At 48.1% G+C, this 27888-nt stretch overlaps 1 protein-coding gene across 7 annotated transcripts in view; it reads left to right on the top strand.

Moving 5' to 3' along the window:
* TTC7B (tetratricopeptide repeat domain 7B) overlaps window positions 1–27888 on the top strand; it is a 277951-nt gene that overhangs the window by 120352 nt on the left and 129711 nt on the right. For all 7 annotated transcript variants that reach the window (XM_061429699.1, XM_061429701.1, XM_061429698.1 and 4 more), the window contains 2 exons: window positions 20957–21035; window positions 27477–27649. In XM_061429699.1, coding sequence (XP_061285683.1) covers window positions 20957–21035; window positions 27477–27649 — 252 coding nt within the window. The remainder of the gene's footprint in view (window positions 1–20956; window positions 21036–27476; window positions 27650–27888) is intronic.

Raw genomic sequence — 27888 nt, 5'->3', positions numbered from 1 at the left:
AGCCTGGCGGGCTGCAGTCCATGGGGTTGCCAAGAGTCAGACACGACTTAGTGCCTGAACAATGACCCCAGGCAGGTCTGACGGACTGTTTCATCTCTGGGTGGCAGCGTGGTGCTGGTCAGCCTCCTTCCTTCAGCCCAGACACATCTGGATTCAGGGTTCCCACAGCAGGAGTGTGTTATCCTCTTCCACAGCTTAGTGTTGAGAACCTTTGCTCCCAGAGCCTCCCAGACCTGCATGTTTTGTTTTTTAATCTGTAGCTCTTTGAGTTGACATCTCATGGAGTGAAGTTGGACACAGGAGCCTGTGAGCCTGTGTCAGTGCGGGCCTTGCAGGCAGCGGCTCGAGGGCAGACCGCTGAAATGACACGTGTGCACTGGGAAAGAGGAATTCATGTCCCGTCTGGTCAAGGAGGAAGCCAGATCTCACCCTCTGTGCGCCTGTCAGACAGCGGGGAGCTTTCTTGGTAATTTGGTGATGTCCGTGCCACAGAGCGAGTCCAGATGTGCCTGCTGGGGAGGCAGGGTTGGTGGTGGGGCTGTGGGCGAGCCAGCAGCTTCCCTGCTTGGGCTCCCATCTGGGCCACGCTCGTCCACCTGCTCCCCCGCTGCCCGGGCGTGGCTGCCAAACGCGGGAATGTGTACTGTGAGGGCAGGGCGTGAGGTCGAGGCCCCAGCTCTTTTCAAGAGATATTTCCTACCTGTTTCTAAGTCATCGCTTTTCTCTCTATTCTTTCTTTCTTTCTTTTTTTTTTTTTTTTGCAGAGATATTTTTAGTCAACTCTTACAGAGAGTCACAGAGAGATTGAGCTAAAGCCCAGAAAATGACTGAGATATCTTTGGAGCATTTATGACTTTTCTTAGGAAATGCTAGAAGTTTCTCTTGAAAAGGAGAGGGGCCATACATTTTCCTACAAAGACCTGCCTTCATATTTGTGGAGCTATGTCTGCCACTGATCCGCACATCAGTAAACATAGCTACAACATAATTGTGTGTTCTCACAGCAAAGTCCTCCACGAAACTGCGAGACTCGCACCAGTTAATGGATTGCTTCTTTCAGCTGACGGTTGGTCTTGCACCTTCCTCTCTGTCTGGGTGTCCGTTTTGCTTTCCACTCCCGGGCGGCTCTGGTGGTAGCCCTCCAGGCCTGGGACCCGCCGTGACTTTGCTTCTGCCGGCTCTTCCCTCGGTATCGTCTCTTTGCTGGCAGGTGCGTGGTTGAAGGGCGTGGGAGCTGCTTCTTTGAGTCTCCCTGGCAAATTAGCATCAGAAGCAGCAATCTGCATGTTGGAAACAAGCAGTTAAAATACCAGGAAGAATCTGATACTGTATTTCTTCTGAAGAAATACCCAGAAAAACTCATTAGCCAGGCTTGGTAAAACCTCTGAATTACAGATTTTTTTTTCAAAGATGCAATTATATTGCTTTCAAGTTCATTTTGAGCTAGATTTTCTTTCTTTTTTAAGAGATGCTATTGCCTGCTCAGTTCCATGGACATTTATTGAGAGCCTGCTGGCTGCCAGTCTCTAGGATAAGCTCTGGGATTTGAGATGAATAAAAAATGTTCTATGAGCTCATGGGGAAGACAAAGATGTCAACAAGGAATTCTAGCACCTGTGCCAGCACGGCAGTGACGAGACGGGCTGGGGGTCCGGGGGCGGGGCGGGCGGGGGCGGGTACTGGCCTGGGTGTGCTCCCCGCGTTTCTCAGAGCTGACTTGAGCCCGGCCTTTGGGGACGGTCTTTTCCCCGTCTTCAGGAGGCCTGCGGGGAGGCGGGCGGGGACGGTGGTCTTGGCTCCCAGGCGGGACAACGCACCTATTGTGCTCTCGGCAGGCAGCGCTGTCGCGGGGTTAGTGGGCACTGCCGCTGGAGCCAGCAACCTGGGTGTGAATTCTCTCTCACAGAATGCCGTGACCTCGACCTTTCTGTGGTTCATTTCCCTCGTTTGTGACTGAGTGCAGCACAGCGCCTGCTTCATGGTGTTGTGCGGCAGATTAAGAGCCTTAGAAAGTAGAGTGTTTGGACAGTGTCCGGCACACGGTAAGCACGATAAATTAGGGTCTGTCAGCTCCCTGGGGCTCAGACAGTAAAGAATCCACCTGCAGTGCGGGAGACGAGGGTTCGAGCCCTGGGTCAAGGAGATACCCTGGAGAAGGAAATGGCAACCCACTCCAGCGTTCTGGCCTGGAAGATGAGGAGTCTGCTGGGCTACAGTCAGTGGGTTCACAGAGTCAGATACAACCCAGCCACTAAACAACACTTTCACTTTAGAAGAGAAGATTCGAATGAGCAGCTGAGGAACCTGGGAAGAACAGCACTGGCAGAGCTCGGGGGTCTTCTTGTATCTTGACGTTAAAAAGATAGTAACCAGATAGCAAAACCAAAACCCCACAAACAACATTTAGAACAAAACTAGATGAGAAAATGTACTCATGAACCTCAAAGCATATACAAGCTAACAGGACAGACTTCCAGCAGCTCAAGACAAGCATGTTATTTGCATTTGTGTGGGAGAAAGCAGAAGGCAGCAATCGGGTATTCTAGGGCCTGCAAACAGGAGACCCAGAAATAGCCAGCAAGGCTACTGGAAAGCTTGTCTGGCCAATTTGGGACTCGCAGCTGAAAGTGAAAGAGTTTTGCCAAGTGAGAGCTGAGGGGCTGGAGCGGTCCGGCCCCTCCGGAGACCTGGAACCATCCCACTAAGGCTCTTTGCTGGGACTGGGGCCCATGACGAGGACGATGCTGAGAGCAGAATGAAAACCGGCCAAGAGACACCAGACAAGGGCGATACGCTTGTGTTTAAGTTGTAAGAAACTGCCAAGCCGTCTTCCTAAGCGACTGTGGCATCTTACTGTGCCATTCCTAGCAGCAATGTAAGCATTCCAGCTTCTTTCCGTTCTCTTCAACCCTTAGTATTGTCAATTTTAAAATTAAAGCCAGTCTAGTGGGTTTGGAGAGGAAACGGTAACTCACTCCAATATTCTTGCCCAGAGAATCCCATGGACAGAAGAGCCTGGTAGGCTACAGTCCATCGGGTTGCAAAGAGCTGGGCATGACTGAACGACTATCACATACACAGTGGGTTTGTAGTGTGGTTAAAACCATACATCGTGGTTTTAGTGTTCATTTCCCCAACAATTAATGATGTTTGGCAGTTTTGCATGTGGCTATTAGCTATTCCTGTATCTTCTTTGCTGAAACATCTATTCAGATCTTTGCCCTGTTTTCAACTGGATTGTCGTCTTCTTATGTATTTCTGGATACAAAACCTTTGTCAGATACATAATTTGCAAATATTTTCTGCCAGTATCTGGCTGGTATTCATTTTTTTCAATTATATCAGTTGAAGAGGAAAAGTTAATTTTGATGAAGTCCAACTTAACTGGTTTTTCTCTTCTGGATCATCCTTTGGTGTCTTCTCTAAGAAATATTGGCCCAATCCTAGACTATAAAGACTTTCTCCTATGTTTTATTCCAGAAGTTTTATAGTTTTAGCTTTTACATGTAGGTCTCTAATCTATTTTGAGTTAATGTTTTAGTATGTTGTGAAGTAAGAATCTAAGTTAAATTTTTTTTTTTTTTTTGCATCTAGATATCCAGTTGTCTAAGCACCATTTGTTGAAAAATCAACTCTTTTCCCATTAAACTGTCTTGACACTTTAGTAAAAATTACTTGCTGCTGCTTGAGCATAAATATAAAGGTTTATTTCTGAAATTTGTATTTTGTGTCATTATATATCTATTCTTTAAGTCAATAGCATACCATCTTGAATATGCAGCTTTATTGCAAATTTCTAAATTAGTATAAGTCCTCTTTGTTCTTTTTCAAAATTATTTTGTCTATCTCAGTCTTTGATATTTCCATGTGAATTTAGAATCATCTTGTCAATTTCTACCAAAAAAAAAGTGCCTCCCAGGATTTTAGTAAGGGTGGCAGTGAATCTCTAGGTCGATTTAAGGAGAATTATCACATTAACAACAGGCTTCCCTGGTGGCTCAGCGTTAAAGAATCCACCAGTAATGCAGGAATTTCAGGGTTGATCCCTGTGTCGGGAAGGTCCCTGGAAAAGGAAATGGCAACCCACTCCTAGGCAACCCACTTGCCTAGGAAATCCCATGGACAGAGGAGCCTGGTGGGCTATAGTCCATGGGGCCGCAAAAGAGTAGGACATGGCTTAGCATTAACCATAGTGAATCTTCCAATCCACCATCTCTTCTTTTAGTTAGAGTCTCTTTAATTTCTCTCAAAAATGTTTTGTAGTTTTTATTGCATAGGTTTTTAATTTTTTGTTAAATTTGTTCCTGTTTTATTCATGTTATGCTATTGTGAATGATTGTTTTAATTTCATTTTCAGATTATTCTTGGCTCTCATATACATACTATTGATTTTTATAAATAGATGCTCTATCTTGGAACCTTGCTAAACTTATTAACTAGTTCTTATAATTTTTAACAGATTAATGACTTAGGATTTTTCCGTATGGGGTTGTGTCATCTGTGAATAAACTCAGCTTTCCTTCCCTGTTTTCAAGCTATATGTCTCCTGTTTCTACAATCACCTACTGCACTGTCCAGAGCCTTCAATACAGCGTTGGACAGGCGTGATGTGGTCAGACCTCTCTATCATACTCCTGCCTGACCTCAGGGAGGAAGTGCTCAGCCTTCCACCATAGAGCGAGGTATCAGCAGTAGGTGCCTTCGTAGACGTCTCTTTGTCTCCAGTGACGTTTCTTCACTACAAGTCTGTCTTATCTGAAGTTACTACAGCCACTCCAGCCATCTTGTGGATAGTTTCCGCGGTGTATCTTTTTCATCCTTTGCTTTCAATTTTGTGTCTTGAATTAAAGCACATCTCTTGCATATCTCTTGTAGACAGCAGATAGTTGGAGGTTACTTTTTGATCCAGTATTAGAAAGTTCGCCCTGATTGGAATGTTTAGCTCACGCACATGGAAGGATTAAATTTCTTCTGCCATTTTGCTCTTTTGGTTCTGTATGTTTCATATCTTTTTTGAATTCTTTATTCCTCCCTATTACCCTTTTTTGTATTAAGCAAATACCTTTCAGTATTACATTTTAATTCTTCTGTTGATTTTTTAACCTGTATTTTTTGAAAAATTTTATGGTGATTTCTCTATGAATTATAAAATATATCTTAAATTATCAATTATTTCTGTAAAATACAAAGTTTGGCTCTACTGTAGCTTCATTCTTTATTCTAATATAGCTTCTTTCTTTTGCTACTAATGTCTGTATATGTTATAAATACAACCGTGCGATATAATAATTCCTCATACAATCCTATTTTTAATAGAAATTTAAAGAAGACAAGATTTGAAAATATATTTACACAGTATTTTATATTTACTCAAGTATTTACATTTCTAGTCCTCTTACTAGTTTATTCCTGTGGTTTCACATTGCCCTCTGTTGTCATTTCCCGGTAATCTGAAGGACTTCCTGTAAAATTTTGTATTGGCACGTGTCTGCTAGCTGTGAATTCTCCCACTTTTTGTTTATCTGGGAATGTCTTTATTTTGCCATCATTTTTGAATTACAATTTTACACTATATAGAATTCTTTGTGATGATTTTTTTTTCTTTCATCATTTTGAGTATAGTGCAACATATACTAAAGCTCAGTCACTCAGCCATGACTGACTCTTTGCAGCCCCATGGACTGTAGCCCACCAGGCTCCTTTGCCCATGGGATTTTCCAGGCAAGAATACTGGAGTGGGTTGCCATTTCCAGCTCCAGGAGATCTTCTCAACCCAGGGGTTGAAGCCAGGTACCTTGCATTTCCTGCATTGCCAGGCACCTTGCATTTCCTGCATTGCCAGGCAGATAGCTTCCACTATGTTTGATAAGAAGTCGCTTTAATCTTAACTGTTGCTCCCCTCTATGTGATTAACTACTTTTCAGCTGTTACTTACAAGATTTTTCTTTTTGTGTTTCAGTAGCTTTATCATTACGTGTCTCTCTTTTTCTTCAGCCTTCTTTTCCCTCTGTTCTTTGGATTGGATGGTTTTTATTAATTTATCTTTAAGTTCAGTGATTTCTCTGCTATCTCAAAGCTGCTGTTGAGTCCATTTGGGGAACTTTTCGTTTTAGTTATCCTTTTTAACTCTAAAATCCCCCTTGGTTAATTTTTATAGTTTCCCTTTTCCTACTGAGATTCCCCATCCGCTGACTCATCGTTTCCTTTAATCTTTAAGCATAGTCTCTATCCTTTGTTCATATTCATAACAGACAGTTTGAGGTCTTGGCTGAATCCAGCAGGGAGGCTAATCCAGAGTGAGTTTATATTGACTTCAGTTCAGTTCAGTTCAGTCGCTCAGTTGTGTCCGACTCTCTGCGACCCCATGAATCGCAGCACGCCAGGCTTCCCTGTCCATCACCAACTCCCGGGGTTTACTCAAACTCATGTCCATCGAGTCAGTGATGCCATCCAACCGACTCATCCTCTGTCATCCCCTTCTCCTCCCGCCTTCAATCTTTCCCAATAACAGGGTCTTTTCCAATGAGTCAGTTCTTCGCATCAGGTGGCCAAAGTATTGGAGTTTCAGCTTCAGCATCAGTCCTTCCAATGAATATTCAGGACTGATCTCCTTCAGGATTGACGGGTTTGATCTCCTTGCAGTCCAGGGATTCTCAGGAGTCTTCTCCAACACCACAGTTCAAAAGCATCAATTCTTCAGCACTCAGCTTTCTTTATAGTCCAACTCTCACACCCATACATGACTACTGGAAAAACCATTGCTTTGACTAGATGGACCTTTGTTGGCAAAGTCATGTCTCTGCTTTTTAATATGCTGTCTAGTTTGGTCATAACTTTTCTTCCAAGGAGCAAGCGTCTTTTAATTTCATGGCTGCAGTCACCATCTGCAGTGATTTTGGAGCCCCCCAAAAATAAAGTCTCTCACTGTTTCCATTGTTTCTCCATCTATTTGCCATGAAACGATGGGACCAGATGCCATGATCTTCGTTTTCTGAATGTTGAGTCTTAAGCCAACTTTTTCACTCTCCTCTTTCACTTTCATCAAGAAGCTTTTTAGTTCTTTGCTTTCTGCCATAGGGGTGGTGTCGTCTGCGTATCTGAGGTTATTGTGTTTCTCCCGGCAGTCTGGATTCCCGCTTGTGCTTCCTCCAGCCCGGCTTATATGCATGATGTGCATATAATTAAATAAGCAGGGTGACAATATACAGCCTTGATGTACTCCTTTCCCAATTTGAAACCAGTCCACTGTTCCATATCCAGTTCTAACTGTTGCTTCCTGACCTGCATACAGATTTCTCAGGAGGCTGGTAAGGTGGTCTGGTATTCCTATCTCTGGAAGAATTTTCCACAGTTTGTTGTGATCCACATAGTCAGAGGCTTTAGCGTAGTCAATGAAGCAGAAGTTTTTCTGGAACTCTCTTGCCTTTTTGATGATCTGAGGGATGTTGGTAATTTATCCTCTGGTTTCTCTGCCGTTTCTAAATCCAGTTTGAACATCTGGACATTCTTGGTTCACATACTGTTGAAGCCTGGAGTGGAGAGTTTTGAGCATTACTTTGCTAGCATGTGAGATGAGTGCAATTTGTGCGGTAGTTTGAATGCTCTTTCTTAGGGATTGGAATGAAAACTGACCTTTTCCAGTCCTGTGGCCATGGCTGAGTTTTCCAAATCTGCTGGCATATTGAGTGCAGCACTTTCACAGCATCATCTTGTAGGATTTGAAATAGCTCAGCTGGAATTGCATCACCTCCACTAGGTTTGTTCATAGTGATGCTTCCTAAGGCCCACTTGACTTTGCATTCCAGGATGTCTGGCTCTAGGTGAGTGATCACACCATCATGGTTATCTGGGTCATGAAGATCTTTTTTGTACAGTTCTTCTGTGTATTCTTGCCATCTCTTCTTAATATCTTCTGCTTCTTTTAGGTCCACACCATTTCTGTCCTTTATTGAGCCCATCTTTGCATGAAATGTTCCCTTGGTATCTCTAATTTTCTTGAAGAGGTCTCTAGTCTTTGCCATCCTATTGTTTTCCTGCATTTCTTTGCATTGATCACTGAGGACAGCTTTCTTTTCTCTCCTTGCTATTCTTTGGAGCTCTGCATTCAGTATTTGACTCTTCTTTTTTCTAAGCATATGTCCTGCTTCCCTATTTCTTTGTCTCATAATGGATATAGTCCAACCATAAACTAATAAGTGAAAGGAGAATGCTGATAGCATATACAGAAAATAAGGGGTTTTTTTTTTAGCTTTTCTGTAATCATAATGATGGTGTTATGATTAGTATTGATATCGTGAAACATTTTGTGCAATATAAAATAGGGCAGATTAATGCTTATGGAATATTCTAATTCTTTTTTCCCCTATGTCCTTCGGAACCAGGAGTCTTGGTATGAGAGAAAGACAGCATACATTTAAGATAGACGAAATCAAGGAAAAACTCTAGTCCTGAATTTGCTGTACAGCAAAGTGACTCAGGGATACACATACAGACATTCTTTTTAAAGTATCCCTTCCCACTGTGGTTTATGGCAGGATGCTGAGTATAGCTCCGTGCTAGGACCTGGTGGAGCGTCCATACGACACGTAATGGTTGTCTCTGCGAGTCCCACACCTCCCGTCCTGCAGCCCTCCTCTCCCTTGGCGACTGCACATCTGTCCTCTCTGTGAGTCTGCTCTGCAGACAGGTTCCTGTGTACCGTATTTGAGATTCCACATATAAGTGATACCACGCAGTATCTTTCTCTTCCTGACCCACTTCACTTAGTATACGAACATTCAGTTGTATCCACGTTGCTGCAGTTGGCATTATTGCGTTATTTTTATGGCTGAGTGGTATTCCATTTTATATATGTACCGCTTTTTGGGGGGGGGATAACTGCTTTATAATACTGTGTTGCTTTCTGCCGTACGTCAGCATGAATCAGCCGCAGGTGTACATGCGCCCCTCCCTCCTAGCCTCGCTCGCATCTCCCTCCCCGCCCCACCCGCCTAGGGGGCCGCGGAGCGCTGGGTTGAGCTCCCTGGGTCTCTCAGGAGCCCCTGCTGGCCGTGTGGCGCGTGGCCGTGTGTGCGCTTCCGCACCGTTTTCTCGGTTCGTGCCCTGCGCCTCCCCCACGGAGCCCACACGCCGTTGTCTGCCTCTGCCTCGCCATGGCTGCCCTGAAGGCGGGCGCATCACTACTGTCTTTCTAGATCCCACGTGCGTGTGTTAGCGTGCAGTGTTTGTCTGTCTTTTCTGACGTTTGAGTTAAAGTGAAGTCGCTCAGTCGTGTCCGACTCTAAAGTGGACTGTAGCCCACCAGGCTCCTCTGTCCATGGGATTCTCCAGGCAAGAATACTGGAGTGGGTTGCCGTTTCCTTCTCCAGGAGATCTTCCCGACCCAGGGATTGAACCCAGGTCTCCTGCATTGCAGGCAGACGCTTTAACCTCTGGGCCACCAGGGAAACCTTCTTCATTCTAACACTTCACTCTTCATTCATGTCTAATAGGCTCTAGCTTCATCCACCTCATTAGGACTGACTTGGCTTAAATGCATTCTTTTTGATAGCTGAGTAATATTCCATTGTATATATGTACCACGATTTCTGTATCCATTCATCTGCTGACAGACATCCAGGTTGCTTCCATGTCCTGGCTGTTGTAAACAGCGCTGCAGTGAACACTGGGGTACATGTGTCTTTCAGTTATCGTTTTCTCAGGGTGTATGCCCAGTGGGTACCACATCTTCTGTATCCATTCGTCTGCTGATGGACATCCAGGCTGCTTCCATGTCCTGGCTGTTGTGAATGGTGCGGCAGTGAACACTGGGATACACGTATCAGTTTGAATAACTGTCTTGTCCAGGTATACGACCAGGAACATGACTGCTGGATCATATGATAATTCTAGTTTTAGTTTTCTGAGGAACCTCCACACTGGTCTCCACAGTGGCCGCACCACCTTACGTTCCCACCAACAGTGTGGGAGGGCTCGCTTCTCTCCACACCCTCTCCAGCATGGGTTATTTGTAGTATAATCTTGGGCTTCCCTGGTGGCTCAGCTGGTAAAGAATCTGTATAATATACATAAAGTATATTAATATATGTGAAGTATATATATAATAATATATATAAAGTATATATAATATATAAAGTATAATCCTAATTTTGAATGACTGAATTGGAAATATCAGTATGAAATCATTAGGTGTCTGTGTGTGCATATGTGTAAATACACACACATGTTTGTGTGTGAGAGAGTGAGCGAGAGAGGCTGAGAGAAAGAGAGACAGTCCTTGAAGTAAGTCCTTCAGAGGGACAAGCAGAGGGGAGGAGGTCTGACTCAGTGCCTGACCCAGTAGCAGTGACCATCTCTGGCACCTAGAGTGTGATCTTGAAGTGTCATTTTCCAATAAAAGAAACCTCATTCATTTCTGGGGTAGGAAATAAATAAGACAAGCTTGTAAAATCTCTGCATATCAGTCAGCAAGAGAACTATGAAAGATTTCTCGGGCCATGTTTTCTAACATGGGGTTCTGGCTGTATATGGGGCAATTTGAATTTCAGGAAGGATAAGAATTGTAGCAGTCTCATCAGATGTGTTTAAATTCATGAGTTCTAATTCAGTATCCAAAAAGGAGACACAAAGAAAGAATCAGACATTTTTCCTACATTTACTATGTGAAATGGAAAACCAAATATTAGATGAAAGGAAATACCTCCCTATAAAATTACTCCAGCTAGTAAATGAAAATGTAGTGAGAGAATTAGAATGTCACTATTTTGTAACTCCAGTGAATTAACGTATCTGACCATCAAGTGTCAAGGGCTGCTAACATCAAACAAAGAGCCACAGCCAGACCCGACGTGCCTCCTTATGGAAGAACACGCCACCAGCAAAGTCTTGCAAAGGGATGACACCTGAGCGGGTTAAGGCTTGAAATCCAACTCCGAGATGCGAGAAACACAGGGAAAGGAGCACTGGGGTGACCTGCACGACCGTGTGGTTTTCCAGCCAATGGGAAACTCCACGCGCCAAACAGCTCAGAGTCCTTAACTGGCAAACTGTAACGGAAAGAAAGAGATAGAAGGGGAACCTGTATATTAAGAGAGATTTTAAAGACTCATCAAGAAAAAAGAAGTAGTGCAAGGATATACGCTTGAGTGATTAAGCTGTAAGGAAATGGAGTGAAGCAAAGAGTGTGGAAGTCAAGGGCACATTTACTTTGGATGGAAAGTGAAAGTCGTCAGTCGTGCCCAGCTCTTTGCGACCCCATGAACCACACAGTCTATGGAATTCTCCAGGCCAGAATACTGGAGGGGGTAGCCTTTCCCTTCTCCAGGGGATCTTCCCAACCCAGGGATCAGACCCAGGTCTCCCGCAGGCTGGTCCAACTGCGTGACTGTGGCTTGGAATCCACGAATGTTTGAAGTCACTGCTAGCACACCAGCACTACCCCCTAAACAGTCTTCCGTCTACTTTATTATCAGATTACCTGGGTGCGTCTCGGGGTTTTGTAGTGAAACGCGTCCCTTCTTGGAGCCTGGCCTCTGTCTCTCCTCCTCTTGGGCTCCGTGCGCGTGTCTTCCCGCCTGGGCTGGTCTGGAGCGGACACGGCCCTCCACGGAAGCGAGTGGCGTCAGTGCCGAACTGTCCTCTTGTCAGCTTGGTATCAGCTTCTGCTAGCACATTAGTGGCTCGATGCCTGCACCTCGAGTCTCCCAATGAACTGCCTCCAGCGGCTCAGCCACCCAGGCCCACAGCCTCCAGTTTCAGCTGGCCCCTGTTGACTGACTCAGTTGTTGTTCCTGTTCTTGTAGTTTCTGAGTCGTATCCAACTCCTTTGCAACCCCATGGACTGTAGCCTGGCAGGTTCCTCTATCATGGGATTTCCCAGGCAAGAATACTGGAGTGGGTCGCTGTTTCCTTCTCCAGGAACTCTTCACCACCCAGGGATTGAATTTGCCTCTCCTACACTGGCAGGCAAATTCTTTACCATTTGACAATCCGGGAGGCCCTGATTGATTCAGAGCAGCCTGTAAATGTTAGCTGTATTAACTGAGCTAGAACAAGAAGGACCCAGCTACCTCGGTTCCTTTGCATCCTCTGTGTTGTGTGGATCTTGGGCCCTGTGGCCTTTGGTGGAGACTCTGCTGCTCCCCATGGACACCAGCACCCCCAGTCACCATTCTTTGCTGCTAGAGGGGCCACAAGGCCCAGGAGAGAGCTTTTCCCCACCCGACATCAGTTGTTGTCTCATCATTGTGAGCATGGTTCAGTTCAGTTCAGTTCAGTTCAGTCGCTCAGTCGTGTCTGACTCTCTGCGACCCCATGAATCGCAGCACGCCAGTCTTCCCTGTCCATCCCCAACTCCCAGAGTTCACTCAAACTCATGTCCATCGAGTCAGTGATGCCATCCAACCATCTCATCTTCTGTCGTCCCCTTCTCCTCCCTCCAATTTTTCCCAGCATCAGGGTCTTTTCCAACGGTCAGTTCCTTGCATCAGGTGGCCAAAGCATGGAGTTTCAGTTTCAGCATCAGTCCTTCCAACTAATATTCAGGACTGATCTCCTTTAGGATGGACTGGTTGGATCTCCTTGCAGTCCAAGGGACTCTCAAGAATCTTCTCCAACACCACAGTTCAAAAGCATTAATTCTTTGGTGCTCAACTTTCTTTACAGTCCAACTCTCACACTCATACATGACCACTGGAAAAATCATAGCTTTGACTAGATGGACCTTTGTTGGCAAATAATGTCTCTGCTTTTTAATATGCTGTCTAGGTTGGTCATAGCTTTTCTTAGGCTTTCAGTAAATAGCACAGTGAATGAATCCATCAAACTGGGAGTATCTTTTTTCTTCTTCAGTATTAAATGACTTCAAGGAAGTAAAACAGACTTGTGTGTCTATATATCAACTGGAAGGTAGATTCCAGAATTCCAAAACTGTTTTGAGCAATGACACAGTATTGTGTATTCCATAATTAACTCGCTTAATTCCTACAGCCAGTCTATGAGGTGAGTGCATTTGTTCTCCCCATTTTACAGACAAGGAGACCAAGGCGCAGCACTTGCCCGCAGTCAATAACTAGTCAAGTGGCCGAGCTTGTGTCTGAGCCCAGATGGTCTGGCTCCAGATCATGTATTCTGTGCTGTTTGAGAGTGTGAACACTTTGAAGAGCCAGCCTCATATGCTCGGTGAGCGTTGGCTTGTTTGTTACAAGCGCCATGAGGTTGAGCTCAGCTCTGCATTAGGTTCCAAGAGGCCTCTGAGGTCAAACTGAGCCTCATTAAATTCCAGGTTCAGGGACTTCCCTTGTGGTCCAGTGGTAAGAATCTGCCCGCCAATGCAGCGGGCGTGGGTTCAATCCCTGGTCTGAGAAGATCCCACCCGCCGTGGAGCAGCTAAGCCCGTGAGCCACAATACTGAGCCTGTGCTCTGGAGACCATGTTCTGCAGGAAGAGACGCCACTGCAATCAGAAGGCCGCACACCACAACTAGGGAGCAGCCGCCACTCGAGCAGCTAGAGATGCCTGAGCAGCAGCAGTGCAGCCCGGCGCAGCCCAAAATAAGCAAATAAAAGCAAAACGGCCCGGGCTCAGGGGGAAACATGCTCGTTGGCTGGCCCAGCGCCACATCCCTGCATCCTCTTCTCGTGCCCAGTGGACGCTCGGTGTTGTTTTCTGAATGAGGATGGACATCCTTTGACTCATTTCCAAAGGTTAAAAGGAAGGAGGATGGGAGGGGGCAGGCCTTTCTATATCCCGTGTTTCCCCAGAGCCTGGGAGTCGGGTTGAGAGGAGAGCCAGTAGTGGGGCATGTTGTCCTTCCGTCCAAGCCCCTGCGGCAGTTTATCTGGCTGTCTAGACAGCGTGTTAGAAAGCAGAGACATCACTTTGCTGACAAAGGTTCGTCTAGTCAAAGCTATGGTTTTTCCAGTAGTCATGTATGGATATGAGAGTTGGACTATAAAGAAAGCTGAGTGCTGAAGAACTGATGCTTTTGAACTGTGGTGTTGGAGAAGACTCTTGAGAGTCCCTTGGACTGCAAGGAGATCAAACCAGTCCATCCTAAAGAAGATCAATCCTTAATATTCATTGGAAGGACTGATTTTGAAGCTGAAATTCCAATACTTTGGCTCCCTGATGCAAAGAGCTGACTCATTTGAAAAGACGCTAATGCTGGGAAAGATTGAAGGCGGGAGGAGAAGGGGATGACAGAGGATGAGATGGTTGGGTAGCATCACCGACTCAATGGACATGGGTTTGAGCAAGCTCCAGGAGTTGGTGATGGACAGGGAGGCCTGGCGGGCCGAGGTCCATGGGGTCGCAGAGTCAGAGAAGCCTGGCGACTTGAGGACGGCACACACACAGGCAGGGCGTCTGGCTGTCACCCTCCGCGGGCTGGAGCGGCGGGCTCGGCAGGGCCCCCAGGACTCGCGCGCCCGTCCTGCCGGGACCAGCACCTGCTCCCCAAGGCGTGGCCGCCTGGCCGGCTGAGTGGGCCGCCTGGTTGGCTCCGCGTTTGTCACGAGGAAGCCCTCGTTGCTAAGCCTCATACAACCCTCGTTAGGTTTGCAAAGAGACTTCTGAGGCTCCCTCCGGCGCGCGGCTCTCAGGCCCTTCGTCGCTGTATCCAGGCGGCAGCCGGCTCACCCCGGGATCAGAGAGAGTCCTCTGCTAACGAGGCCAAGGTTGTGGGTTTGGTCCCTGTCCCCCGACTGCAGCGAGCCATCTGTCCTCACGGACGTGTGTCACTGGATCTGAGGCGAAGAGCGTGTAGAGGGAGAAGCTGGGATCCATTCTGGGAAAAACAGCTCCCTGACAGCCGGCCAGACGCGGCCTCCTGGAGTGTGAAGGATGTCTTTTTCTTCCCCCACTTTCCAGATCGGGAGACCTGGTTTCGATTCCAGACATTTCCCATGTAGATGATACTAATGTCATATAAATGAAGGGGAAGCATTTCCAAACCTGAGAACAAAGAGAAATTGACCTGGAGATGCACTGAGTTTTGTGTTAGTCCGTCAGTCGTGTCTGACTCTTTGCGACCCCATGGACTGTAGCCCACCAGGCTCCTCTGTCCGTGGGATTCTCCAGGCAAGAATACTGGAGTGGGTTGCCATGCCCGCCTCCAGGGGATCTTTCCTACCCAGGGATCAAACCCAGGTCTGCCGCGTTGCAGGCAGACTCTACCATCTGAGCCTCCAGGGAAGCCCGGGTGCGTTTCTGGTTTCTGGAGTTCTAAGTGATGACAGTGTCCAGACGTGGTGAGGTGCATCTCCTAGTGTGTAGTCACGACTGTGAAATCACCGTTGTCTGTTTCTTTCTCCGGGGAGTGCACAGCTTACTAGGGGCCCCTGGGTACCTGGTCAGCTCTGTGAGGCCGCTGGGACAAGGAGAGGTGGGTACACTGTGGGCCTGTCCCCTTATGGTGGCCGCAGACACAGATAAAAGTGAAAATCGCGTGTTGAATGTTGTCCGTGCTCAAAACACGTGCGCCCTGCAGACAGCACCGGGAGTGCAGGAAAGGCCTCTGAGCGGGTCTTGGAGGATGACCTAGGACTCTTCGGGCAGAGAGCGGGGCATGCAGAAAGGCGCCTGGGCAGCACAGTTTCTCTGAAAGCCTTTTTTTTTTTAAAACCTCAAACTCCTCGTTCTGCACACAACCCTCTCGAGGCTGCCAGGCAGGGCATGCTGGGCGCGTTGCCTGCATGTCACTGCTCCTCCGACATCATGCTGCAGACCCGGTACGAGGCGGATTCTGTTTAAAGTAACACTTGCCGAGCTGCCTGGTGATCTGTGTGCAGGGAGAAAGGAGGGGGCAAGAAACAGGGAGAAAACGCATGCCCTTGGGGTCTTGGTTCACTCAGCTCCTGGCAGTTCTGAAGTTCACTCATTCTGTACGTAGTTACTGAGCACTCTCTGCATGCTGGCTCTGTTTGAGGGACAGAGACCTGGGTCCTCAAGGGGCCTGCGGTCTCGTCGGGGATGTGAGGACACGCGTGGTTCCTGGTGCTTCCCTTGTTCACCATGTGTCCTCAGGGACAAGCCTGGAACCCACGGTGTGATGAGGTTTGGCTCTTCACAACCCTGTGGGCTGCAGCGCACCAGGCCTCCCTGTCTCTCACCGTCTCCCAGAGTTTGCCCAAGTATGTTCTGTTCTTAGTTGCTCAATCGTGTCCATCTATGCAACCCCATGGACTGTAGCCCACCAGGCTCCCCTGTCCATGGGATTCTCCAGGCAAGAATACTGGAGTGGGTTGCCATGCCCTCCTCCAGGGGATCTTCCTAACCCAGGGGTCAAACCCAGGTCTCCTGCATTGCAGGCGGATTCTTTACCGTCTGAGCCACTGGGGAAGCCCTGCCCAAGTTTGGTGTTGAGTAATTATGAAATAACATAACACTTAGGTTCAGAACACCAGTTGGTAAGAAAGAACGTGGAAAAAGCCAAACGATTTCTTAGCTTTAAGAGATCTACTGTGTTGACTTGTTCTAAAATTGATCTTTAAAGTTCTCAACCACAGACAAGGATAAAAAATATTGAACCTACGCTAACAAGTAGCTTTCCTTTATGACCTAGGAATTGGACATCTCGTATGAAAAGTGTTTTATTCACAGCAGAACTATGAGTTTGCATGACAATGACGGTTGATATTGAATTTAAGTGCACTGGTGACCTAGGCCAAACTCTGAGGCTAGAAGATAATTTGGAAGGACAAACTGGAAGAGGAGGGATTGTATTTTCCCCCTGGCTCCGAAGAAGTGTGTGTGAAAATGCAAATGAATGTAAAATAATGGATTGAGCTTGCTGTTGAAGTCGCTGCCCATCACCAGGTGAAATGATTCTCTAGTCTCTGAGTTGCTCTGAGACTTGGTTTTCCGTTTGGAGTTTGCTTCTGCAGCTCTGGCTTCCTTCCTGTTTGTTTCCCCCTTGGTTTGATAGTTCAGAGACAGGTGACACTATTAAAGAGCTGAGTGTGCAGTTCGGAGTCACAGCAGAACAGGACATGAACAGACGCTGCTGTAAATTTGTACGTGAGAATGTAGATTTCAGAGACCAGCCGTCAGAAATGCTGATTTCAGGACCCAGGAGGTCAAGAAGGGACCGGTGCTGGCCAGTCAGTGCCCCCCTGGCGTCCTCAGGGGGTCGTGCTCCTGCCTGGACCTCAGGGCATTGAGACCTGGGAGGAGGAGGAGGGGCTGGGGGTGCGGGGGGAGGGGAGGGTGGAGCCGGTAGAAGAGGTGGGAGCAGAGAAGGAAAATGGAAGCAGGTCAGGGCTGGAGGGGAGCGCAGCCCCGGGACCGCGGGTGGGCCTTCCTCCGTCTGGGTTTGCCCCAGCTCGGCTGAGGACGCACCCGAGCGCTCCCTGCAGCTGGGGCCCGCGGCAAAGCAGGGCTGCGGCCCCCCGCGACGTGGGCGGGTTTCGCCCTCCTGTCAGCCAGCTGGTGCTCCAGGGACTCGCAGGCCCTTTCTCCTTGGTGAGGGCTGAGGTGCTGGGAACTGTCCCCCGCGGAGGCAAGCTCCCCCAGCTCAAGAAGCGAAGTGCAGGAGGTGAACCCCGAGTTCTGACTGCTCGCCAGTGCCCGCTGCTCGAATGCTGGCGAGAGCGTTTTTAGAGACTCGTTTCCCATAATGAATTCTGACATCATTGCACTCTCTCAGTCAGGGGTGTTGAAACGGAATAAATGACCTCATGTCAAGGGTCTGTGGAAACCCTCAAACCCAGGAGAGTCCTTGGCTCTCTCTCTTCGTTTTGGAGTGGAGTTTCTAAGCAGCAGTTCATTCGAGCTGTTTCACGCGTGTCAACACTTAAGAAAAAACGAATAGTTTAGAGACACGAAAGCAACCCTGTGGTTTTTATTTCCCTCAAATTGGGGGTATTTCATAGCCTCTAGAATGTAATTTTTGCAAGTTAATCTTTTTCTGTTTCTTTCTATCATGATTATCTTAAAAAAATTTTTTTTTCTGCCGTCATGGCAACCGTGGAAGTGATTGCTTGAATAAAATTATGTGACTATAGAAGCATATGAATGGTGTAAGAGCTGCTGGTGGTTGGATGTCTCTGTATTTAGGACACTTTGTTCCTTTTCTGACGTTTAGATGTGCGACCTGCCCCCTCCAGCCCCCTCCTGCGGCCGCCAGCCCTGCGCTCGTCCCTGCGCTGCGGTCACTGCGGACTCTCTGTTGATGAGCACAATCTGCAGCCGAAGCTCTTCCCAGAAAAAAACTGGAAGCAGTTTGAGAAGAGCGCGGATTTGCTCAGAGGCAGGGCAGTGCTCCGGCCGCCCTCCGGCGTGGCTGCGGGGCTGGCCGGCCCGGGGGCCGTGGTCCCCGGTCACGGGGACTTCCTGCAGCGGCCGCCGGGGGGCGCCGGCCCTGCGCGGGAAGACCGTCCGGCCTCCGCACGGCAGCTCTGCGCCCGCGGCCCTCAGCTCCCGCGGCGAGCCTCGCCCTGGACACCCGGCTGCTTCTCCCGCGACAGCGGGTTTTCTTTCCAGTTTTTGAACCAGTTCCTCGGAGCAGCTCATTCGCTGGGATCACTGGAACCGTTGGATTTATATTATGTACATATTAATTTGCATATTAATCGTGTAAAACAGACCTTCCCCCACCCAGTATTTTATTTTAAACGTTTTATTTTGGATTAACAGTGTCGTGATGGTGTCAGGCGGGCGCGGAGGGACCCAGCCGCACGGCACCGTCCCCAGCAGCGCCCGCGCACGCAGGCTGCGGAGGAGCGCGGAGCGAGCCCGGCGCGCGGGCCTTGGGGACCCGATTACACGCAGCCTGTGCGCGCGTCCTCGCAGGCGCCCCGGCCGTCCCTGCCCCATCCCTCCCCCGGCCCCACCGGCACCCCGGAGTCGGTTCTCTAAGAAACAGGCCTTTCTTGTGTCCCCGCTGTTTCGTTCCTCCTGCGAGCGTCGTCCTGGGCTGAGAGCGCGCGTTTCCTCTGTCGGGAAGGTGAGAGCTTTGGCGGAAAGCTCGCAGCCGGCCCTCTCGCTGCTGTGACTGAGCGAGCCGTTCCCTTTGTGTCACGGTGGACTGGGTCGTGTCGGGATCATTTCTAGCTAGAACATTCTGTGCTTCTGTAACTGGACAGGTATCTCCCTCAGCGAGGAGGGCCCGGGAGACGTGCTGAAGGGCCAGCTCCCACCTGGCGGCTTGCCCCTGAGGTACGGCGTTTGGACTGAATGCTGCCTACTGTCCCCGCCGCCGAAACAGCCGTGTAAACCCGGGCCTCCGACTGCGTTGCCTCAGCGCCGCCTTTTCTCACACAGCTTAAAACGCCATGCTTTGTTCATATGTGTGTGCGCTGTGTGCGCTCAGTCATGTCAGACTCTGGTGACCCTGGGGACCGTAGGCGCCAGGCTCCTCTGTCCTGGGATTTCCCAGGCGAGAATACTGGAGTGGGTTGATCTTCCTTCTCCAGGGGATCTTCCCCACCCAGGGATCGAACCCGCCTCACCTGCATAGCAGGCGGACTCCTTACTCCTGAGCCACTGGGGAAGCCTCTTTTTGTGCATACTAAGAGTTTACTCTGGGGTTCTGGACTAAAATGACACTGCTCTGTCCCGCCTATCCCTTTCTCAGCTGTAGCTGTTCCTTCCCCTCACACCCCGCCATGTTACTTAAGAGAACGGAGCTTCAGTCCAAAGTGAATATACTCTGTTGCCTGTGAACACAGATCCCATAAAAGCAAATGAAGGGGAAAGCAGCAGAGATTGCATGTTCCAGGGCCTATTACCTAATTTTTATTCATGTTTCCGTTAGTGCTGACTGGAGTCCTGAGCACAAGCTTCTCTTTTTATGCTGCCGTAAAGCCTCTGATCCGATATCATCTGATATGTGTGGGTGAGAGGACTATGGGAGCGTTTATGTCCCGGCGCCAATAAACCATTATCTTCAAGTTCTGGGGGTGTTCTTGTGAATGAGAGCCTTGGGATGTCGTGTCGATATAAGACACGAGTTAATAGCCCCGTGAGTGCTCAGAGCACTCAGAGCCCACGTGTCATTTGCTTTCATCCCTTTGTGCAATTTAAAGTGTCATCCAAGGAGAGAGCCGGATACCTGGCCTCTGCTGCGCCAGCACCTGCTGACCTGCTCGGCAGCTTTTTGGAAAGATGAGATGTGTTCTAATGAGCAGGTTATAAATATCACTGGGTTATGTCATAGGAGGTGGCGGTGCTCGGTGTAAAGCGACCTGCAGGGAAGTGATCCCAGCCAGCCGGGCCGGGCACAGCCTCAGAAAGGGGGGACAGACACGTGGGGTCTGGGCGTGTGGGTCAGGGTGAAGCCAGGTGTGATTTGCCTCTTCATAAAACGTGCAACCCACGCGGTGAGGTGTGTGGCCGTGTGTGAGATGCGCTGACCTCAGCCCAGGGGCACCTGCCCACTCGGGAGGGGCTGTGACCCTCTGCCTGCCTGCTGGGGTTGGGGTTAGGCTGGGGGGGGCGCGGGCGGCTTTACTGGGCAGTCCTGTGTGTTCTCGAAGACAGAGAGCGCTTGCCCGATGGAGCCCCTCGGTTTTCATGCCTCTGCCCTTTGTCTCGCCCACAAAGGAGGCAGGTCACAAAACCCTTTCCCACATCGCACACATTCCTGTACCTTTGTGCCAGCCATTCTGGGATGAAAAGAGTTTAGCACCACTTAACAGAGCAGGCTGAGCTACTGGGGGGTGGAAGATAGACTCATGAAAGATATCTTGCCTTTTTTTTTTTTTTTTTTTGCCTCAGATCTGGCTTTCCAACATTTCTTTGCTTGAGAAACTCTGACTGTGGAAGCACCAAAGCCCATCAATCTTAGGTCAGATTTTTCAGACTTGAGCAAAGACGGACAGACACGTGCTGAGCGATGGTTCGCTTACCGTCTCGCGGACAGCTTTTATGTAGACAAAATGCAGTGGAATGTGTGTATAAAATATTTAACATTAATAGGCGCCGGATGGGAGCCCTGTCAAATTCTGTGTGCCCACAGGAGCCTGACAAGAGGAGTCGGGAGATTCAGAGAGCTCCTCAGAGCAGTTGAGACCAGAACAACCCAAAACCTGCGGATGGTAAGTGTGACTGCCGACTTGGTTCAGGCCCGAAGGCGCTGCGGGCACCTTCTCTCGCTTTCGTATATAAATTATATATGACGTATCATCACACATCAGGTAATACAGACGTTATACATCTTAAACTCTATCAGTGAAGCATATTGTTATACATCATTCATTCACCAGTTTAAAGTCGTTGGAGTTTAGTAGTCGCAAAATTGTTCAGCCGTCATTTATATTTCAATTCAGAACTTTCTCATCACCCCGCAAAAACCTCCGTGCCTGTTACTGGTCAGTCTCATTCTACTCTTCCTGCAGCCGCGGGTGGCCACTAACTCACCTCCTATTTCTGTGGATGTGCCTGTTCTGGACACGTCACAGAAGCGGCTTTGTGCGGCACGTGGCCTTGCTGTGACTGGCTTTTCTTAGCCCCACGTTTTCGAGGCCCACCCGCCCTGTGCTCTGTGTCTTCACTCCTCTCCCCCGTGGTTGACGTTCCAGTGTGGGACAGAGCCGTCTTTATTCAGCCACCAGTGCCTAGGACACTGGGTTGTTTCTGCTTGTCGGCTCTCATGAATACCGCTGCTGTGAACATCCTCGTGCACGACCCTGTGTGCATACTTGTGTTCGTTTTTCTTGGGTATATACCTGGGACTGGGGTTGCTAGATCACATGGTGACTCTACATTTGACCTCTGGAGGAACTGCCAAACTTTTCCAGACCGATTGCACCATTTTAGGTTCTCACCAGAAGTGACGGGCGTTCCAGCTTTTCCACGCACTCGACAGCACTTGTGTATTGTTTCTTTTCAGTTCTAGCCTCCTAGTGAGTGTGACGTGCTGGCTCACGGTGGTTTTGACTTACATTTCCCTGATGGCGAATGACGGACATCTTCTCAGTCGCCTCTCGGTCACGCTGTTAAATCGAAAGGCGTGCACCCTGTGCGGCAGCCAGCACTGGGCCCTCTGGACACCAGGGTGGTTTGTGTGCTGAAGGGTCATACTGCACCCTGAATGGGGCAAAGCACGTTAGATCCTAGGCGTACCTAGCTGTTCAACTATACTGACCATAAAACCCAGAAATAGGAAAGCTAGTTAAATACACTGGCTGGTCAGCAGCTTGGGTCGCCTGTGGACTTGAGTTCTGTCTCCTCCCTTTTAAACCTTTCACTCTCCTGCTGGGAGGCTCGTAGTCACACCTCCACAGGGTGCCCTTCAGAGCCGCAGTCACCCCGCATTTGCGCGAAGGGCTCTGTCTTTTGTCATCCGGGCTGTCGTCCGCCCGTTATCATGCGTCCGTTACCATGGTTTTTTATTTTTTTGTCCACACCACCTGGCATGTGGAATCTTAAACTCCCTGACCAGAAACTGAAGCCACGCCGTCCGTAGTGTAAGCCTGGATGAAGTCTTAACACACTGGAGCACCAGGGAAGTCCGTCGGGAATCCTTTAAATGCTGCGAGTGTTCAGTTGGGCGAGGCTCAGCCACTCCCGTCACAGGAAATGAGGCTGTATCTTCGTTTTGGCGTCTCCAGAACACTAGGATGTGGACGCACGACTCGCAGGTCCAGGCGGCTCAGCCACAGGCTCTCCTGGCATTACAGTGCCAAACCCCCTCAGTCATGTCGGACTCTCGGTGACCCCACGTCCCGTGGCTGGCAGGCCCTTCTGTCCATGGGATGCTCGAGGCAGAAACACTGGAGCGGGTTGCCATCTCCTCCTCCAGGGGGTCCTCCCAGCCCAGGGGCTGAAGCCGTGTCTCCTAAGTCTCCTGCATTGGCAGTGGGTTCTTTACCACTAGCGCCACCTGGCAGGCCCAGAATTATAGGAGGTAACAAGATGGATGACTTCACACACACACACACCCCAGCAAGAACTCGCTCGGTCTTTGACATTTATTTATGTGTTGATATGATTCATGGGTGCCTCAGAAGTTCAAAGAAAACGTTTTTTTGATCAACACAGTTCTTTAAGCGAAAAAAAAACCCTGCAAAAATATGGATAAAAATTATTGCCACATGTCTTTTCTCTCAAATTGACCTCCCCCCCATTCCATAAAACTTCCCAACTGGTCAGCATGAACAGCTTAAAAGATTTGAAAGCATAATGAGAGTACTGGCAAGTGTTCTTGTAACTGTTTTAAAAGCTCACTTAGCCAATCTTTCAAATTCTTAAATATAGACTCTCAAAGAATATATATTTCATTAAGGAAATGAATGGTTCTTCTTCATTAAAAGGCACGTGTACACGGACTGCACCACAGGAGTCTGCCTGTTGCTCACGCCAACATTATTTTCCAGAATTAGAGAATATTTTCTATGATTGTGTAAGGGTTATGATTTTCAATCAATGTGTTTTAACTTATAAAAATCCTGTGAGGTAGGATTCTGGCCAGAAATAAGTTAGGAACGAAGAGTGTTTTTGTTTTTGTTTTTTCCTGACAAACCCAGTGAAGAGGCTTCTAAAGGAAGCCTGTTAGGACTAAAGCTGGCCCTGGACACTTCCAGCTCTTAACTAACTGGTTACTGTTAACATGGGCTTCCCTGGTAGCTCACGGGGTAAAGTGATCCATCTACAATGCGGGAGACCTGAGTTTGATCACTAAATTGGAAAGAGTTCCTGGAGAAGGAATGGCAACCCACTCCAGTATCCTTGCTTGGGAAACCCCATGAACAGAGGAGCCTGGCGGGCTACAGTTCATGGGGTTGCAAAGAGTTGGACACAGCTGAGTGATTGACATGTTCACGGTCAACACGAGGGGAGTCACTTCACACTCAGTGTCACATTTGAGTTGCAGGCACACCTTTGGTCTTGGTTGATGGTCCACGAGTGATCTAAATTAAACTGTTTCTAATTCCTTGAGTGCTCAGCCAGCAGTGTGCATCCGATACATCTGAGGCCTTTGAGCAAACACGCATCCCTGTGCCTGACCTCGGGAATGCCAGCCTGTGGCCGGACTCAAGAACCTGTATTTTCTACTTTCCACAAGTGATTCTTTGCCCAGCCCAGCTGAGAAACACTTCTCGGACATCTTCACTGGCGTCCTCTGGTTTCCACCGGATGTGAGGAAGCTTCTCTAGCTATTGCCACTCGTGAGACAGGGTTTCTCGTGTGTGTGTGTGTGAGAGAGACTTTGGTTTTTTTTTTAACTTTTTATTTTATATTGGAGTATAGCCAATTAACAATGTTGTGATAGTTGCAGATGGACAGTGAAGGGACTCAGCCTTCCATAGACATATATCCATTCTTCCCCAAACTCGCCTCCCATCCAGGCTGCCACATGACATTGAGCAGAGTTCCCTGTGCTCTACAGCAGGTCCTTGCTGGTCATCCATTTAGACATAGCGGTGTGTAAATGTCCATCCCAAGCTCCCTAACTGTCGCTCCCCCCGTTGTTACCCACTGGCAATCTTACATTCCTTCTTTAAGTTTGCAAGTTGGTTTCTGTCTTATAAAAAAGTTCATTTGTATAATTTCTTTTTAGATTCTGCACATAAAGGATGTCATACGATTTTTCTCCTTCTCTAAGACAGTGTTTCTTAATTGCTGTCTGATTCCTTTTCGATTAGCTGATAATTGCAAATTTATAATATCCTTATGAGACGGAAATGACAACCCACTCCAGTATCCTTGCCTGGAAAATCTCATGGGCAGAGGAGCCTGGTGAACTGCAGTCCATGGGGTCACAAAGAGCCGGGCACGACTGAGCGACTAACACTAGGAGATGGAAAAGTTGCTTTGTAAACTCTGGAGTGAAACTATAGCAGAGAAGGATTTAAAAGTACATTTCCAGCAACCCCATTCCTAGATAAATACTCCAAATAATTGAAAGCAGGTTTTCAAACCAAAACTTATGTATGAGTGTTCACAGCAGCACTCCTTACGGTAGCCAGAAGATGGAAACAATTCAAGTGTCTACCGCTGATGACTGAATAAACAGGATACGATGGAATATCATTCAGCTGCAGAGAGGAGTGAAGGGCTGGTTCATGCTGCTCTGTGGACAAACCTTGAAAAGACTATGCTGAGTGACAGGAGTCAGACACAGGAAGACCACATGTTGTTTGGCTCCTTTTATGTGAAATGTAAACCAGGCAACCTACAGACACAGGAAGCAGAGTCGTTGTTCCCAGGGTGCGGGAGGAGGGAGAGTGGAGAGTGACTTCTTAAAGGATATGGGGTTTCCTTTTAGGGTAAAGAGTGTTCTGGATCTAGATAGTGACCATGGTTGTACAACACCGTGAGTGTGCTAAATGCCACTGGATTGCACACTTTAAAATGGTGAATGTTATGTGAGGTTTATCACAGTTTAAAAACACATGCAAAAAAAAGTGCATTTAATGACCAGCTTTGTACAAAGAAGTTCAAGTTCTTCTTCCAGACCAGCTTTCTTCCTTTCTTTCCTTTCATTTGAAATATATTTGGTAGTTATCAACAATTGTTAGGCATTTAAACTACAAGCTATATATGCCCTGAGTATAAAACATAAAAGTGTCATAGACGTTGGTGATCTTGCTGATAATTTCTCCTATTCAGTCTCCTCTGAACTTCATTTGTGCTTTCAGTGAATATAACCAACATCCTTCCTAATCGGAGGTACATGATGAGCTAATGCCTTTAATATATGCAATCATTGAAAAGCTCTCTCGGTAAGGTTAATACCTTGAGGGAAAATGAGGTCTGACGTGAGCTGTCCAGCAGCGGACAAGCAGACTTTCTTGAGGACAGAGACTTTTACCTTAGAATCCCTCTGTGGCAGATACATCCACAATGTGAAGTTCCTGTTCATTTTTCTCCTTTAACATTTTTTTTCCCTCAGCTAGAGCCAGTGGAGGTTATTCTTGCCAGCTGATGCTTCCAGCAGAAGTCATTAGTTTATATGACTGCAGTGAGATCAAAATGAGGCCGTAACGGGAGGTTTAAGAAAATGGTCCAGGAAGTGTTTAGGTCCTGAAAATCGTGTTCTTATGAGATCTTTACAGATGGCTCAGTTGGGGATGATCGGAGTGCATCTAATTTCACATTTTTATAGACATTTAAAGCCAGTGGGTCTTACTTGGGAATAATGAAGAAAATTTGCCTTTACCCAGTGGTTATCAGGAACCACTAAGCTAGTGATTGGTTTGCATTTAGGTTTCCTTGTGGTGTTTTTAGAGATTTCCCATAGATGAAAGCCTAGCAAAGTTCTCTTCTGGAACATATTGGTTTAAAAAGTCTTGTTCTCAGAAGATCAGTATCCTTTGCCTGCCTCTTCCAGAGAACGCTAAAACCACGCGGGAAACCTGCTGGGTGGAGCTCTCTTTCCCTGCCTCTGGCTGAGCGTGAGGTCGCCTGGATCACCCTGCAATGCAGTCATATTTTCAGAGGGATTTTTAAAAATTTCTCTTCTTGGTCACTGGGAGATGATGAGGACATCCGTTAGCACAGTTCTTAGTACCTGCCTTCTCTCCCGCCCCCAGTACGTCGTCCGTGGCGCTATTGGGGCTTCCCAGGTGGCGCTGGCGGTGAAGAACCCGCCGCTGCAGAAGACGTAAGAGACGCGAGTTCCATCCCTGGGTCGGGAGGATCCCCTGGAGGAGGGCGTGGCAACCCACTCCAGCACTCTTGCCTGGAGAATCCCATGGACAGAGGAGCCTGGCAGGCCACAGTCCAGGGGGTCGCAAGGAGCCGGACAGGACTGGGTGACATAGCACGTGAGCACCCATGGTGCTGTCCCAGGCAGCAGAGCTACAGAGTTAGGAAAACACAGTAATCTGCATCCAGTCTAGGAGGACAAGACTCAGACATTTCTGAGTTTTCACAGTGAGAAAAGAGATAACTACCCGGCTTTGAAAAAATGTATTTCTTGATCAGTATCCGTAGTTCCCACTTTGCCCTCTCTGCACTTTGCACAAGGCCAGTGGGAGCCTTGGGCCAGAAGACCCAGGAGGTCAGGGTCTCAGGTGCTGAGGGCCAGGGCAGGGACACGTAGGACTTGTCCTTGGCACGCCTAAGAAGGAAGACGTTCTAAAAATCTGCACCGGACATCCTCTTTTCATCAACAAAGAGACTTTTTTCAGGGATTACATCATCTAGGTTGAGTTCTGGCTTTCTGCCACCTTCAGGCTTTAGCAGGCATCGGTTGGAGAGTGATGAAAATATTTGCAGTTCACCTATTATTTAGTTAATATAAGAGCTTTTGGAAAAGAGCTTAACTAAAAATTTCAGGTCCAAAACATGTTTAGTGTTCCAGAATATAACAGAAGCAGGGCAGCATTTGAAGGGCATGAGGTTATCTGTTTTTTAAATGTTATTTTTATTGTCATCAACAGGAGAATTTTCATCAAAGTAAAAATGTTTAATGAGTCTTGGAATAGTGATGACCAAGTGGTGGCTGAAAAATATTCACTAAATGAGCAAATGAATGAGTGAATGACACAAAATAGATTGACGGCTGTCCCTTTGCTCCTTTCTGTCCCCAGACAATAGCCAGGCAGCTGGCGGAGATCCTGTTGCGGGGTATGTGTGAGCAGAGCTACTGGAACCCTCTGGAGGATCCGCCATGCCAGTCACCCCTGGACGATCCTCTCCGGAAAGGAGCAAACACGAAAACCTACACGCTCACCCGGAAAGCGCGCGTCTACTCAGGAGAGAAGTACGGGGACTGCTGCCTCATTTGTGGGTCGGGGGACGGGAGGGAGACTTTGGGCCCCCAGGCGGCACTAACGGTTAAGAACCCGCCCGCCCAGGCAGGAGACAGGAGACCAGGATTCAGTCCCTGGGTCAGGAAGGTCCCCTGGAGCAGGGCGTGGCAACCCACTCCAGTGTTCTTGCCTGGAGAATCCCACGGGCAGAGGAGCCTGACTGGCTACAGTCCATGGGGTCACAAAGCGT

Source organism: Bos javanicus, chromosome 10 (assembly GCF_032452875.1).
Source record: "Bos javanicus breed banteng chromosome 10, ARS-OSU_banteng_1.0, whole genome shotgun sequence".
NCBI classification, from domain to species: domain Eukaryota; kingdom Metazoa; phylum Chordata; class Mammalia; order Artiodactyla; family Bovidae; genus Bos; species Bos javanicus.
The sequence above is the reverse complement of the archived record's forward strand: the minus strand, read 5'-3'. Positions and strand labels throughout refer to the sequence as shown.